Source organism: Nesoenas mayeri, assembly GCF_963082525.1.
Source record: "Nesoenas mayeri genome assembly, chromosome: 3".
Classification (NCBI taxonomy): domain Eukaryota; kingdom Metazoa; phylum Chordata; class Aves; order Columbiformes; family Columbidae; genus Nesoenas; species Nesoenas mayeri.
In genome coordinates, this window is record NC_137544.1 from 118391496 (window position 1) to 118408053 (window position 16558).

A 16558-nucleotide genomic window follows, 5' to 3' on the forward strand; every position below is an offset into this window, starting at 1 on the left:
ATTAATGTCTTTCCCCATAAATAAAGTTAGTCTGATAATTTAACTGTGTAGATTTATAAAATATTTTCTATGCAACTTAACACAATAGCCTAAAAAAAAGCAATTAAATTTAAATTTAAGAAACAGTATATTTACAATTAAAATAAGTACAGACCTTATTGGATTTGCATTCGTTTATCGCACAAAATAATTTACAAGGCTTAAAGTAATAAATAAGTCACTGGAAAGCTTTCAGATGTGCATTCTCTGTATGCCAGAGTGCAGTACAGTTTCAGGAAGCAGTAATGCATGGATTCTGGTTAAAGTCTTTTCGTGAATCCTTATGTTGGACGGCCTTGACCAAAACGGGACTTTGACCTGGATTGAGAACACACAAGAGACATATGTACCTTATTTTGAAATCGCTAATTCTACAGAAAGTCACATGCATTTTTGGACAGAAATAAGACCTGTGAGAAATTCCTTTGATGACATATTTGAAGCTTTGAGCCCATCTTTTTAAACTTTGCCAGTAATTCCAAATTACGACCAGTTCCAGGCTCTACAACCGCACACAGCAGGCAGCTTCTCAGTTCTTTTTTTCATTTTATCCACTTAAGGTGTAGAACACCAATATACGCAGCAATGAAGATTTTTGGTGTGTGTTTTTCTGTTTGTTTTGGTTTTGGAAGGAGGCCAAAGAACAAGCTAAAGAATTATGGATAACACTCTTCCAGTTATCCATAATTTCACAGAAAATCACATTGGAGCAGCAACCAACCTTCCAACATGAAAGCTATAAAGTTGCTCTTCCAACATGGGAACAAGAGTTTCATTCTCTTAGCTCTAGTTTAATTTGACAAAGGAAGCTTTCACATCATGCAAGGTAAACCTGTGAGAAGGGATGTTGATGCAAAAAAGTGCATGAATAACCAAATCACAGAATTGACTGGGTTGGAAAAGACCTCAGAGATCATCAAGTCCAGCCCGTGGTCCAACTCCAGTCCATTGACTAGATCATGGCACTAAGTGCCATGTCCAATCTCAGTTTAAAAACCTCCAGGGACGGCGAGTCCAGCACCTCCCTGGGCAGCCATTCCAATGCCTGACCACTCTCTCTGTAAAGAATTGCTTTCTAACATATCCAGCCTAAATTCCCCCTGGCAGAGTTGAAGCCCATGGCCCCTTGTCCTATTGCTGACTGCCTGGGAGAAGAGACCAATCCCCACCTGGCTATAACTTCCCTTCAGGTAGTTCTAGAGAGTGATGAGCTCACCTCTAAGCCTCCTCTTCTCCAGACTAAAAAACCCCAGGTCGAAACAAGGTGCGTTGTCCTTAAAACTCAACCCACCCATCCCCAAACTCCACATCCTGCTTTTTCCTTTTAATATCTTACCTGGCATTCTTCTCAGTGTTGTTTTGTCGTGCGCTGACCTGCGCTGAGGCCCTTATCTGAGCTTCAAGTCTAGAATAAATGCCTCCTGCATACTGTAATCCAGAAAAAAAAATTATTAAAAAAATCAAGTTTTGACATTATTCCAATTTAATCAGTGACTTTTCAGAAAAATCACTAATATTCAGCAGAACCAATGGAATACTTTGTTTCATTATCACAACCCAGTATTGAAACCTTTTAAACTCATCCTATGTCCAGTTATTAAAGACAGTGAACTTTAAATATTATTTTAAATTATTTTCCTAAAAAAAAAAATCATGCTTGGAACAAAGTGAAGATTGCTAAAATGCAGTTCTTTAAAGTATTGAATACATGGTATTTTCATTTGTGTAAGGTATTTTTATTACCAAGGCTCACTTCCATTCTGTAAATACTACATTGTGACAGACAACTCTTACTTCTTTGCTGTCTTTTGACTTGATTCGATCAAGGTCTCCCAGTCTCATTTTTATTAAGTGCCCTGTAATCTCAGACATTCTTCTCTGATCTGTCAGAAATAAGAAAGAATATTTAGAACGAACGTTTTCTTTGCTACTGAATACAAAGAAGAATTAGATGCACATTTTAGTGATGCTCTGTTTGTAAAATTAGATTCCAGCTCATAGAAAAAGTCTTCAACCAAGATTCTAGATCCTAGTGCATAATGCAGCTTCAGCAGCGTTCTTGGCAGATCCCAGGATCAGCCTGAGGCATCACACAAAGATCAAAACCTATGGGAATGGTTTTGAGAAAGAGGTTTTCAAAGCAGCAAAAATGCACAAGAATCTCGGGAGAGATTAAAAAAGATGCAACAAACTAATACAGTTCTGAATATTTCTATTCATTTATTATCCCAGAAAGACTGGGAAAGAGATAGAAGTGAATATTTATCTCTGTTTATCTGCACAAGCAATGTGGCACAGGGGATGCAAGAAAAATTATTCACATACTTACACAGTCATCAGATGACACAACTATAATCTCTGTAGGTTATGTACTGACATTCCAAATAAAGAATGTAAACCACACTAACATACGGTTATAATGCTTTCTTTCTCTGTTTCTCCTGCAAACTTTGAACTCCTTTCCAATATTTTCCAAGACAGCAGGCCCAATGCTGCCCATTTCTTTTTCAATCTGCATGCAAGACTACAATGTATTCGTTTATATGGTGGATTTTCTTTCCATTTTCCTACCACAAACTTTTTTTCTTGTGTAGAATAGAAGAGATCGCTAATAAATGCCAATCAAATCCTAAAGTAACATTTTCAGAAGGAGTTTTCCTAGCTGTATTAATATTTTTGTACAGGTTAAGAGAGTCTGAGATTGCTGTGTGGTTTGGATACAGCTCATTACTAACAATGAGCCCAGTTGAAATCTGTTCTCTTCCAAACGAGGAGCAGCTATTAAAAAAACCAAACTGTAACCAACCAAAAAACAAAACACACACCTCGGCTACAGCTGAAATTAAACTAAACCTAAAGGCTTCTAAGTAGCTATATTTTAGGAAATTAGCCACTTATTTGAAACAATGATTTTATTTGCAAAATATTGACTTTTAAAGTTAAACTCCTGCAAGAACAGACCGTCTTCTCTTTGAGCATCTTGGTTGAATCTCAGTGACCGGGAGGCATCCCACTTGTTCTGCTGCATACTCACACTGGGTGGAAAAGAAAGATGCACACAGCGTCACTGGTAACAGGTTACAACAAGGGATATACCACAATACGTTCTCAAGGTCTTCAAAAATGACTCACGTGAATGGAGATGCATCTCGGGAACTTGACTATCAAAGAAAGAAAACCACATTAAGTACGTTTTAAGATCTAGTCTAAAACTTAAGAGAATTCCACATTATTCAACCCAATCAGAAACGTTGGCTTCGCAGCTCTGATTTTACCTTGTCAGACGGCTTCTCCTTTTTCTGAATACTGGGTGAAGAAATAACTTTCTTTGGGTGCTTGTAGGATTTCTTTAATTTCTCCTTTCTCCCTGCTAATGGAAGAAACATCTACTAAGTCATCACAGATATTTGGAATTTCTACACAACTACAAAAGAACTTTTTCCCCTTTATTCTTTTACAAAGGGAGTAAACGAACAGGTGGTTTTCCCTTTGTTAGTGTTGAAGACATGCTAATACATGCAGATTACTCAAATGCTTTTCTATTACACGCATACAGGAACTCAAGTATGTATTTAAAATGCAGAGTGGTTACATGTAACAGCACAAGTTTTCTGTTGTAAAATTAAAAGCAAGCTCGCATAAAAGCTAAATCTTCAACCATACGAATTCAATCAACAAGTTCTGACTGATATCAGACCAAACAAGTTTAAAATGTCAAAGTACAAAAATTTTCATTCGGTTTTTCCTTTAAATGTACTGGTGCACTCCAGTCCCTTTGAGTCAAGGCAAAAATAACAAAGAATTGGCTCTGTACAAATGGCTCATTAGTAGGGTGGAAAGGAGAAGCTGCTTTTTGGCTTTCCATGTCCCTAAATCCCTTATCATATTAAAAAAAACCCCTTTTAGATCATATAGAGCTTATCTCTATGCAGACACAATTCTGAGCAGGTTTACTAGTCATTCTACTATGTAAGCAGAAGAATATTCTGAAAAAAAAAAACAGCTTGCAAAAATATAGAGTGCAGGTGTGGCTGGGACAGAGCTAGTTTTCATCATAGTAACCAGTGTGGGGCTTTGTTTGGGATTTGTGCTGAAAACAGTAAGAGGATGCTCGGAGTGATGGTGTTTGTCTCCCCAAGTTAACCTTGCTGTCCCGGAGATGGCTGAATATCTCCCCACCTATGGGAAGTGGTGAATTATTTTGCCTTTCTTATGCGCATGGCTTTTGCTTTACCTGTTAAACCGTCTTTATCTCACCCCATGATTTTTTTCACTCCATGATTTTTTTCACTTTTGCCCTTCTGCTTCTCTCCCCCATCCCACAGAGGCAGGGGAGCGAGCAAAAGGCTGTGTTGTGTTTAGTTGCTGGCTGGGGTTACACCGCAACACATGGTCATGTAGCTACTGCCTTTTATTCCAACGTTTATCTACAAGAAACTTCATAAAAGTAATTTGATAGTCTTCCCTGCAAAATACACCCTCAATCAACTTTGAGGACGTCTCAGGCATGACTAGGTGCAGCTTTCCTCATTTGCCAGTGATTTTTGATGGCACTGAACAGCAGGGTGATTTGCATCTAAATACAGGAAAACTAGAAATAAAATTCCAGTAACGTTAATTTTTATTTTCAAAATTCCTGCTGTTTAAAATTTGCTTACAGAAGAATTCTGCTGCCTTGAATCCCTATCTCTAAATTCCAGGGAGGATGACTGTAGAGACTTGTACCTGGTTTCCTGCATACTTCTTCTTCATCTCCCACTTCATCCTCAGTGACCTCTGAGCCAGTGGTATATTCCTCTTCTTCAGATAACAACGACTGCTGTTTCTAATCAAGAGGAGAATGCCACAGATTGTGAGGCTTAATTGCTATTAAATGATATATTAAATCCCGCTCTGTATCTTAGTGGCCTAACAGTGCACACAGGTCTGAAAACATGATTCTCAAATGCTGAGAAAGCAATTTCAAATCTTTGCTTAGAATCTTTTGATAAAGGTTGTTATTTACGTTTTTTCCAAGCGGTCTAACATTGTGAAAGGCTGGATATGATCCTGAGCAAAGTGATATATATATAGAGCTTTGAAGTTGAATCTAACTTTGAAGTTAATCCTGCTTTGAGAGCGTGAGGAAATATATAAAACGGCCAGAGATCCCTTCCAGCATATATCATTGTATGATTTAGTGTTCAGTATCCAATGTACTGCTGGCTATAGTATTTTTGTAATTAATAGAAGAATTTATGCTACGGTAGCAAATGCCTAAGCTAGCTACGTAATGACAGAATACAGGAATCTACAAGTTCATTTACAGCTCTGTTGAGGCTTGCTGCATCTTGCAAACTGCCTGAAATTGCTGAGATACTCGCTAATTAAATACCACAAAGCACACATATTCCAGTGCACGACAAATACATGTAGATTGGCTAACTGCATTAATAACTTATTGCAAGTTGGCCTGGAATATCTGTTTGGCACTTTTTTTTTGTAAACTCACCATAATACTTCATTTTCCACCCCCCCTCTATCACTTGTACATCATAAATAAACCACCAGCTCCAATATCACAATAGATGGCATCACAGTGAATCATTCCTAACTAAACAGCACGGGATAATGAAAATATTAGGGAAAGTGATGCTTACATTGTTTGAATTTACATGTATCTCTTTTGAAGTGAGTGATAACGGATGCCTTATAATCCCTGAGAAATGCTGAAGCCCAAAGTGGACTGCAAGTTCAAAGAGTTTGCAAAAGGAACAGTCTTACTACAGGACACTGAGGAACATCAGACTCCAAGACAAATCATCAAGGGTGACGGAAGTAAAGTGCTGTTCTCTAGCATTTTCATTCAAAAAAATAGCAAATCATGGGACATCCTTTGCTTTGGAAGAACAGCTCCCCATCCTCTGCACTTGACTGGGTCCTAAACCCTGAGAAAAGCTTTCTGCAATGAAGCAGCAGCATAAAGATGACATGAAGCATCTCAGAGAAGCCGTGAAAGAGACAGACACTCAAAAGCACTGACTTTGATGATTTACATTACTGTCAACCTAATGAACTATTAAGAACTGATGTGTGCATTGCTGGCCTATTGTTTGTCATTTATAAAAACATTATAAAAGGAATTTTTAATGTTTATTCAAGCCAAAGTAATACTTCACACATACTTCATACTTTAGTGTAAAACACTGTTGCTGTACTGCAAGCTCCAAAGCAAAGCAAAAGAAAATGCATTTTCCTCCAAATTAGAATATAAGACAAAAATCAAAGATGTATCTGCCAGCGCAGAAGAGCAAATATTTAAAATTATGAACAAAATATTTTACTAACCAGTTGTAAAGCCCAGTTCTTCAGAGAAAGAAACTGTAGTCAAAAAAAAGAGAAAGACATAAGTTAAAGAACTCATAATAATTAGAAGAAAAAAACCCAGACATCTGAATGGAATTTTAGAAAAGGAGTGGTAAGGTATAGTACATCAGGCTACACTAGTAACTCCTCAAAGGCCTGCTCTCATCTTTAACTAGAAATTTTGATGGAACGACTAAGTGTGCAAACAGGCTGGGAACTACCAATCAATTCAATGCAGTGAATTCATAACCATGTTTTAACTTGACTAACCTTGGCATTATGAATATTTACAGCTTATTTTAATCACAAAAGCAGTCAGGGTGGGGCAGCCATGTACCAGATGGTTATGGAGTTGAAGTTTAATAGCCTCCCACATTTGTTGTGAAAGAGCTTCTGACAGTGTTTGAAATTCTCACAGAATCAGCAGCATCATGTTATCATCAGGATCGTTGAGTTGCCAGAAGCTCCGCGATGGGTGCAGAACTTCAAAAATGCACCTTTGCATGAAAGTTCTTTTTAAACTAGAGGTAGTATTATAAACAGTCTATAAACTTGGCTTAGAAAGTATCTCTGTTGACCTGACATATTAACACACATAGTAACGTACATGCCTCACAGTTCAGGAAAGTAATGTCCTCCACATCTTGGGGAAAAATTAAAAGAAAGAAAAAACAAACCAAAGCAAACCTAAACCTCCACAAAAAAAAACCCCACAACCAATCAACACACACACACACACACGCAAAAAACCCCCAAACAACCCAAGTTACTGTTATTCATTTATGGGCTTGCAAAAGTCACATGGACATACCCAGACACATCAGCAGACAAAATGAAAGCAGGAATTATTTACATATTTGCCACATGATGTATTTTAAACTGTGACTGGATCCTTAAATAGCATCAGTTTAAGAATGGAGCGGAAAGCACAGACATATGAGGAATTGCCTCATATACAGAAATATTTCTGGCAGACATGGTATAAGTTTTGCCCCTGTGCTACCCTGCAATGATCAGCAGTAACTTCTTCCTTCTAAAAGGTGGGGGGGGCGTGTTGTTTTTGTTAAAAGTTGACTAATTAATTCTTCAAAGTACCCTAGTAAGAACCTTCATCAGAAAGAAGGGGGAGAAAAACATTAGCAGTCACTCACAGCATTGATTTCTCCAGTTTTGGGACCCCAAGGCGTGTTTGGTTCTACAAGCACATCACATTCAATGCCTTTTTCATCACAGAGCCCAATGCCAGAATCACTGAAAGAGATCGATGTGAAGGGAAAATAAATTTTACTATTTCATAACTTCAGAATCAGTCTCTATTTGTCATGTACCAAGAGATGACAGACATCTGCGCTAGCCACATAGTGCTCTGATAACAACGCATTTAAAATACAAAGATAGGGGTGAATGCTTATGGGAGTGAATGACTAAATGTCTGCTTGAAATAGAAAAGGAAAAAGTACTTGTTCTTCCCAATTTCCAACTAAACAATAAAAAATAAGTTACCTTTAAAAAGGCCTGTGTCACCTGTTTTAAGATGAGAGAGAAATCAAACAGAATGTGTACATGTATTAAGCGTCGAAGATTAAGATATTTCAGTAATGCAATATGATGGTCTTACCTATTCTCATCCTTAGTGAAAGGAACAACAATAACATCTCTATGATGGAGCAGATCATTCAATATTTTAGTAGTCTGAGATGGCAAAGCATCCTCATCTTCATTTCCTGAAGGTAAATCAACCGTGTGATCCCTCACTTTGCAGCCCTACGATACACACACACAATAGATCAAATACTTAAGTTAACGGGAAGAACAGATTTCATTAAGTACAATAACACAAGTTCGGTTTTGTGTCCCTGGGTGCCCTAGGACACCGCAAAAATTTACAATCCTTATTTCATAACACTGTCATCTCTCCCACCATGTATTATGCTCTTTTAAAAGAAGTGAGCTAGTCTTGAAGTACCTTTGGGAGGGTTGTAGGATCAAATCGAAGCACTTTTTGGTTACAGCAGGGATATACTCCTGTCGCAGTTGAGCCCAGAGCACTTGCTACACCTGGATAAAGAACTGACTGCGAATGGTACTGGCAGTGGGAGAATTCAGTACACAGGAAAGACTGCATTAGAATAAAAAGAGAGATAATGAGAGGCGAGATTACCTATAGACATCAAAATTTTGCACTATGAAGAACGTATACCCAGCTTTATCGCCATATATTTTCCAAACTGCTTTCATCCCTGCCTCACCCCCCAAAAGTCACCCACAGACAAACTAGTGAAAGGGAAAAATCTACTAACTTGGTTACATCTTGAGCAGGTCAACCAATTGACAGTCCCCCAAAGACGCCAATAAACATCCCGCCAAGATTTCAGTTCCTCATGAAGGCCGATTAAGTACTCGTGGACTTCCCAGGTTTTGTCTCTGAAAAAGCAAAAGGTCCAGTTGCAGACAGAGTTGTAACCCAGTGTTGATCCTGCCACCAGAAAGGTGAGGTGGAGAAGGAGCAGAACAACATATGCTCCACTGCTGAAAAGCCTCCAGGGGAGTTTAGAACAGGAAAGACACAACGTGGGACAATCGTTACTGAATTTAGAGCATGACAGAAGAGCCTATAATCTTTCACAACATCCTAATAACAAAGAATTACAGCTTGATTGATCTCAAGCGCCATATACTGCAAATTTGAAAGCTAAGGTAAATACCAAGCCTTTTGGAAAGCAGGAAAACCACAAAGCAGAGGAAAACCCAATACACAGACCAGAAGAAATCAAAATACGCACATGCAAACAAGTTCAGTCATATTGCAGTTTTCTGTCTTTAAAGTAATATGTTGTGCCACAGAAGTGAAGTGCTGTCATTCTATTTTATTTATTTTAAAAGCCAATATAACATGTTTCTTAGGTATTTGCAATGCACCAGCAATTAATCAGTTAAGAATTAAATTTTGAAAACATCAGACCACAGTTTTTTGATGAATATATGTATCTGAGACTTCTAGTCTTAAAAATGTAGATTTGTTACTTCCTAGTGCTAAAATGACCGATTTTGCCTCTTCAGGATTTGAAAGAAAATACACAACTTACACTAATGCATGTTATTTTCAGAAAAAACGTAGATACGGTTTTCCCACAATTCTAAGCCCTGGCATGAACCGTTTTTTATTATATACATGTCTAACCTAGACTAAGCAAGCAGTACTTCCAACTGGGATTTACTTCTAGGCACCACCAGAGGACCAATAAATACAAACCTATTTTTAAATCATTAAAGATAGGCTCGTATTAGCTCCTAAGCCTGAATTCATTAGTGGCCAGGGTCACTTCACCTAAGGAACAGTAAACGGATTCTGTGTAGAAAAGCAGTCACAAGTACCACCAGGCAAATAATTAGAACCTAAATAATCCTCTGAGAAACTTTAAAACTGTGTTTATTTATATGTTAGGAATTGCACAGCAGCTACATACAGCCAGCTTAAGCGAAGTAATACAATTAATGAATTTTATGTGGCTAATCACCTAATCCTAATAGGTCAGGACAGGGTCGCAAGGTTTGGTTCTATTTAGGCTGTAAGGCAGAACCCGATCCATGCCTTGGAATTACTCATGGCAGGTAACACTACACAAGTGTTACCTTTGGAGTTGACAATAAACCATATTTCCGTTGTTCTAAACTTATTAGATCTGATGAGAGAGGTCTCCTGTCACTAATTTGCCACCACCTTCATTAAAGGGGGCACGTGGAGATGAAGGGAACTGCAGCTGATCCCGCACCGACCTCCATTAAGAAGAGAATCCAGCTGTTCACGAACACGGATCACACAGACAGACCTGAATTAAACATTTGTGCCAAAAGAATAAGGCCTACATACAGAAAAGGTCCCAGAGGCTCCACTGACAAACACTTGAGAACAGAAAAACAACTGGCAAAGTCTATTTATAGCAGTCCTTACGTAGCCTGAGTATTTGATTTGTCAGTATAAAATCAGTCTGGAAAATAATCTTTAGCGTTTCTCTGCTGGCAGAGGCAAATCTCTCACTCCCTAACAAACCCTGTAGAAATGTGACCTTTACGTTAATTTGTCATCGACTACACATATCTTAAAATCATTTGATGAAAGAATTAGCTGAGTAGTTTCTATTTAAGGCAGCACAACCCAGAATAGCCCTCCCAGTAACTGTGGCTGTAGTATTTCCACTTCCATTCAGCAGCAGCACTGCTGAATCCATTTCAGAAGCACATCATCATAATCACTCTTTTTTTAATTGGTAATATAAGAAGTTGAGATGATTCACACTGCTCTTCACCTATAGCTTTGTATTGTAATGTAAGTACCTGATAATTCCTAAAAATCTATTCTGTAAAATCACCCAAAATCATATAGTTCAAGGAATATTTTTAAATATATAAATTAACTACCTTATATGAACGTAGACAATATTTCCATGTTGATCTATGTTGATTTTTCCTGGTACACAAGGAATTCTTCTTTCAGTTTCTTTAGTTAGCAGCTTTTTACATAAACAACACCTAAATATATTAAAAAAAGGGGGAAAGAAGAGAAAAAAAAAAACACAGAAAAAAATTAAAAAGAAAAAAAAAGAAAGTACTGGAGTCAGAGCAGAACTTTGACCCACAGGAACCATCCTTGCAACTGAATGGTAATATAAAAGGACCTTACCTGTACAATGTTGCTGCATTTCCTCGAGAATCTGGATTTCGGTGCTCTGGATCAAACAGTCTCTCAATCTTCTTGCAGAAAAGTTTACTATTAATGACAGCAACACAGCTTACCCATTAGAAAAAACTGAACATTTTTTAATGTATAGTGAGACTAACAATGATATTTTGATGATACCCATAGACACCATATTTCTTTCAGAATCTAGCTATTAAATGTGATTTTCCTTTAAAATAATCTGTTTGGATAACTGATACCTGACTCGGTCATCTCTTATTTTTACAAAGATTTAAGGAAAAAGGTCTCCCTATTTTTCTTCTCATTATGTTTTTTGTTTGTCAATATAAACTGCCAGCTTCTACTTTGACTAAAAGATCTTTTATTAATCAATACTTTAATTTCCATTCTAAAAATTGCATGTCTTAATCCCTACTGATTAAAATACCTTCTTAGTCCACCAGTCTTCTCTCCAATAACTGGCCCTTATCTTGATACAGACTAAACTGGAGTCTTTTTGCATGAAATATTATTCCATCACAACTATTCAGCCTTCCAGCCATCCCAAATTCTATGTCTAAACAGAGTTCACAGGATGCTGAAGCTGAACTATTCTCTATGGATTAGGAGCATGTCATCCCATAAAAGATTCCTTACCCTAATGCTGGCTCCCATGTGAGAATTCATGAATAATCTGTCCATGTTAGACTCCTACTGTGGCCTTTCCTTTTGCCCATCTCCTATAAAAAGCTCTTTCCTTTTGCTCATAATTCTAATATAAAATTCTGAAGTCACTTCATGATATTCTGTGGTAAAGATACATTATTTGAGAATGTAAATTGTGTGTGTGTGCATCTATCTCTCTCACTTCAAACCACTAGTACCTTAGCTGTTGTGAGAAATAATCCAAAAGCCCTACAGCACTTCAGTGATTTATTATAGGGCAAAAAGTTACCTCTTAAATTTGTCTCTTTTGTCCTTCAGCTCTTCCACTTCATTGTGTGTGAAGAGATCGGCAATGTGCGTGACCAGATTAGCATTGATGCAATTCATGTTACATGGCGTGGCTAAAATAGCATTCATATTTTTGTGGCAATAATGAATGCATTTTTCTACCTAGGAAAAACAGAAATGTTAAAATAACTTAAGGAATTCTAGGCAAAGACATCTCAAAAGATGTACTAAATACTTCAAGATCTTTGTTTATTTCTTTTAAGTGTGGTGCTTTGGAAAACTATTTCAGATCAACTTAAGAATAAAACACAACAAGTCTCAGATTTCTCTAAAGCAGACTCTGAATTAACGTTACTCTGAGTTAGTTTGTGTTCTCCTCCAAAAGGTTTCTACGGACTAGAAAACAGCTTCACAAATGTTACATCTTCAACCTTCCAATTGCTTGTAAAAAGAGAACCACAGTACACATGACCCATAATGCCTGGATCTCAACTTAAACAGCTATGTTTACTGTGTATTTAATTGCGGGTCAGCCCAACAGCAGAACTTTCGACAAACCTTTTATCAAACGAGTCAGTAGAGATTACTTACACAGAGGTGGAGAACCAGATCCTAAACTGCAGAAGTGTTATTCAGGTAAAAAGGATATAAACCAAGGGTATGCATTGATTTAATAATCCTTTCTGATAGAGCCCATCAGAAGTCAGATACTCATATTACTCTAGATCAGTCACGAGAAGGCAAATCCAAGATCCCACTATCACATTTAGAAATAACTTAGAGTAAGTTTTCTTGCACTGAGTTTCTGCAAATATTAGATTACTGCATTGAATAAAAAAGGTGCTAAAAATCTCAAAATGTTCTCACTGTATCATCTGTTTATGTAACAAACAAGCTGTTAGAAAATCTCTGCCATAAGGGCGTAGTTAATTACCAGGTGTCTTTCTTAATACTTACTAATGAATCCATCTTCAAAAACTCAGAAGAAATAAGAATTGATATGACGTTTGATGGTTCTAAAAGGCAACAAAAAAGAGGTTTGTTTTTACATTAAATCTTTTGATATTTTCATTTCACATCCCTCCCTCTGCATATTTAGTATGTTTTAGTCACTACTTTGCCAATTAACCTGTCATTCCATCTTCCAATACGCAGAGCAATTTCCATCGTAATAAATTTCTGTTTTATCATTTAGGTGACCAGAGAACAACTATAACAAACTGGAATTTATAAAAGCTGGAAAAGGTGGATTCATAGGGATACAATGACTAAACAATTATACAAGATTAACTTCCATCTGTAGGCATCACGCTCATCTGAGATTTTCCTTAATATAACTCTATTCTCTTCGTTTGTTTATATTTTTTAAAATGGTAGCAAAGGCTCATAAAAAGATTAGAAACCTGCCTCAAATTCACGAAGGCAAAAGTTGTTCTACCATTATATCAGAGTACACTGAAATTTTACAAAACACTGCAAATGTACCGATGGGGAGCAGAGGGGAAGCAAAACAAAACCCAACAGTCATCAGTATTTTCAAATGACCACTCTGCTCTTGTTCAGAAGAAGCCTGAAGAATCTTAATTAAAAACACCAGATCCCAAAATATATGAGATCTTTTTCACTGCTTCACCTCTCAGGATGTTTCCTCAAAACTGTCAGCGCTGACAAATCAGAGACATCTTCTATAATGACCAGAGGCAACATTTTTTCTAACAAATGACAAAAGACTGGAGCTGAACTGTATCAAAAGCATCTGCCTTCCATCAGTACAGAACAGAAAGAATATACAATAAATAACCTACACACTTTCTTTTACCTAAAGTGGGCATTTCATTAGCTTCAGAATCCTTAGCGTTCCTTTTAACGTATCTTATCAGCCAGTCAAAGATGTGAACGTCACAGTGCACTGAGATGTCCACCTCTTCCCAGCGCTGGGCATCCACTGACAGATATTCCGCAAAGTATTTCATTTCTGAAATCAAAAGGTCTCGCGGACACACAAAATCTTCTTTGAGGTTTTTAGCTTCGTCACACACGTGGATCACCATATTTGGCCTCAAAAAGAAAACAAGCCACAAACCAAATTAGGATCATAAGCCAATTAGAACATCGAAACCAATCAACAAAGATCTCCCCTCCAAGTCTGGATCACACACTGCAACACTATGTCAACAACAGGTTTTATTAACAGAAAGAAAACAAATTGAAGTTATTAGCTATTAACACAAACTATTAATATAAGCTATTGTGTGGTGAAGAACAGAAATGCATACTCTCTGACACATAATCAGCCTGAATTGCTAAGTTAAGGGACTGAAGAAAGAAAAGTTCCAGCTTATGTCACCAATTTGGTCTCCAGTTTGTTCTGGGATTCTACTTGAATTACAGAGAGAACTTATTTGTTCTCTCTTTATAATTTTATTGATAAAATAGGCAGAGATATATGCCTAAGTCACTGAGGCGCCAAGGACAATAGCACACAACAGCAATTTTCATCTGTGGAAATTAAAATTGTTTTATTGTATATTAAAACGTCTATTTCTGAAGAAAAGGTGAAAGCTAGAATCAGTAAATGCTGGCTCTACAAAAAGATGGTTACCATTAGGTTTCAAACGCACACATTCTTCTACGTGCACTTGTCTACTATGGAAAACAGGGATGTGATAGTATGAAAAACAGTGAGGCACATAGCTATTTGAACTCAGGAAAATTTTTAATTGCACTTTTCATTTAGGGCTTTCTTTTCCCATTTTTACATAGGATAAATCTATGTTCATGGAATGTTTGGGGTTTGGTGATTCTTTTTTTTTAATTGAAGTGCTATTGAGCATCAATCTTGTTTCATTCCTTTTTAAAAAGAGGTTACATTTCCCATTCTCACCACAACAGTGATCAGTCACTCAGAGGAACACAATGGACAGATTTATAAATAAGTTATCCCTATTGCACAGAAGAAATTCTCAAACCAACCCCTTGTATTTCTACAGCAATGTAAGGTTTTAAAACTTTTTTATTTGGATGTTCTCAGCTGTTTTCTTTCTGATAGAAGAAAGCTATGAGCAATTTAGACATCTTTCTGCTGGTTCTATAATCCCCTAGATGACAAACACACAAAGATCTTCTTACCCCTGGCTTTCATCAGTGCCTTCTCCACCTTTATGTGTAGGACCTTCAGATTCTGAAGAACTCCTTGTGGAGGTTGTGCTGGGCCTTCCTTAAATGTAAAAAGAAAAAGCTGCATTAGAGCAAAAATGCCTGACCTTTTGCTCTTCAGCATCTTGGAAACGCAGCTGAAGTATAGATGGAACAACACTACACTTCTAGGAACAAATCTGTGCTACCATTAGGGCTACTATATATACTAATATATTAGTATACATATATACTAATGGCAACTCCTGCTCTGAATGCCATGCACTGGAAACTCAGCCCAGCAGCATTGCTGGGTTGCTCAGACACTTGGCTGCAGACCCAGATTAGTCTTTTCTCAATATTAATATAAAGCAGTAAGATTAATGCATTATCGAGTCCTCAGCAATCCCATTCCTCTGGCTCTCCTTGTCTATGCTGTGGGATGTGGGTCTTATGACTCTGTCACATCAAAACTCCTGTTTTCAGGAAGCTTTGCTGCCAGGATATAACACCTTGAGATTGAAGCCACTTCTCATCCATAACTTGTTTGCCCTGGAAATAAGGTGCTTCCAAACAGAAGTCTCTTAAACTGTGTTTTTGCCAAGTTTCTCAAACTCACAGCTTAAAGGAACGGACTGATGGTCTGCTTTCTTTGAGCACTGTTTTACACAGATCGCCTAGTCCTAGAACATATAGCTTATTCCAGGAATAAAGGACAGGTGCACTTTAACTCAAATAGGTTTTCTTCACCAATGCACTACAAGCAGTGAAACCTGGACACAAAACCCAGTGAAGCCCAGGAGGTCTTGTCATCAAATCCAATTTTGGGTCAAGGGTTAAGACAACCCCAGCACTGAGACATCGAATAACTTTTTCAACTGTGATGAATAGATCACCACGATCTGAAACTTCAATAATCTTGTTTATAAGTCAGAAATATCTTTTTTTTTTTTTAATAATGGAAGGGGACATGTCTGTCTTCCACTGATGAAAACCCATAAGGTTGTGATTTTCCATAATTGCTCCCTACTCTCAGGAAAAAATAGTTCCAGAAGCATCTTCTCCCTCTTGTGTAATATAAGAGGCTGTACTCTTCTAACAAAGACTAAAGATAGACCTTTTCGTCTTGTGGCTAAATAACCATAGCAGACTCACACCAAAAATGATCTGGAAGCTCTGTGCAGTTCAGAACACAGCAGTTAATGTCCTTCAGGAAAGTAAACAAAACTTTTGCCAAAGATAAAGCCTAAGGCCTTGCACAGTTAAGCCCTAGTAAGGCCATACTAGGAGGCACATAGTTAATGAAAGGGGAATATTTACCAGCCAGACCTGAGTAAAACCAAGGAAAGGGCTGGGTCAGCCACAGCCTCAGGGTTTTTTCTTCCTGTTACTCATGTCTACAAACAA

The 16558-nt window shown here is 37.5% G+C and overlaps 1 protein-coding gene across 2 annotated transcripts in view; it reads right to left on the reverse strand.

The window, feature by feature from the left end:
• SANBR (SANT and BTB domain regulator of CSR) overlaps positions 1-16558 on the reverse strand; it is a 25999-nt gene continuing 9441 nt past the window's right edge. The window contains exons 4-21 of one of the 2 annotated variants that reach the window (XM_080341323.1): positions 15146-15233; positions 13836-14074; positions 12974-13032; positions 12018-12178; positions 11066-11152; positions 10804-10914; positions 8685-8808; positions 8351-8503; positions 8003-8148; positions 7536-7635; positions 6367-6399; positions 4765-4864; positions 3315-3409; positions 3172-3200; positions 3001-3074; positions 1834-1922; positions 1376-1467; positions 1-357 (exon numbers count right to left, since the gene is read on the reverse strand). In XM_080341323.1, the coding sequence (XP_080197449.1) occupies positions 321-357; positions 1376-1467; positions 1834-1922; positions 3001-3074; positions 3172-3200; positions 3315-3409; positions 4765-4864; positions 6367-6399; positions 7536-7635; positions 8003-8148; positions 8351-8503; positions 8685-8808; positions 10804-10914; positions 11066-11152; positions 12018-12178; positions 12974-13032; positions 13836-14074; positions 15146-15233 (1817 nt within the window). In that variant the 3' untranslated portion in view covers positions 1-320. Of the gene's footprint in view, positions 358-1375; positions 1468-1833; positions 1923-3000; positions 3075-3171; positions 3201-3314; positions 3410-4764; positions 4865-6366; positions 6400-7535; positions 7636-8002; positions 8149-8350; positions 8504-8684; positions 8809-10803; positions 11153-12017; positions 12179-12973; positions 13033-13835; positions 14075-15145; positions 15234-16558 lie in introns of those variants that run through there. The other variant, XM_080341324.1, reaches the window with a different exon arrangement.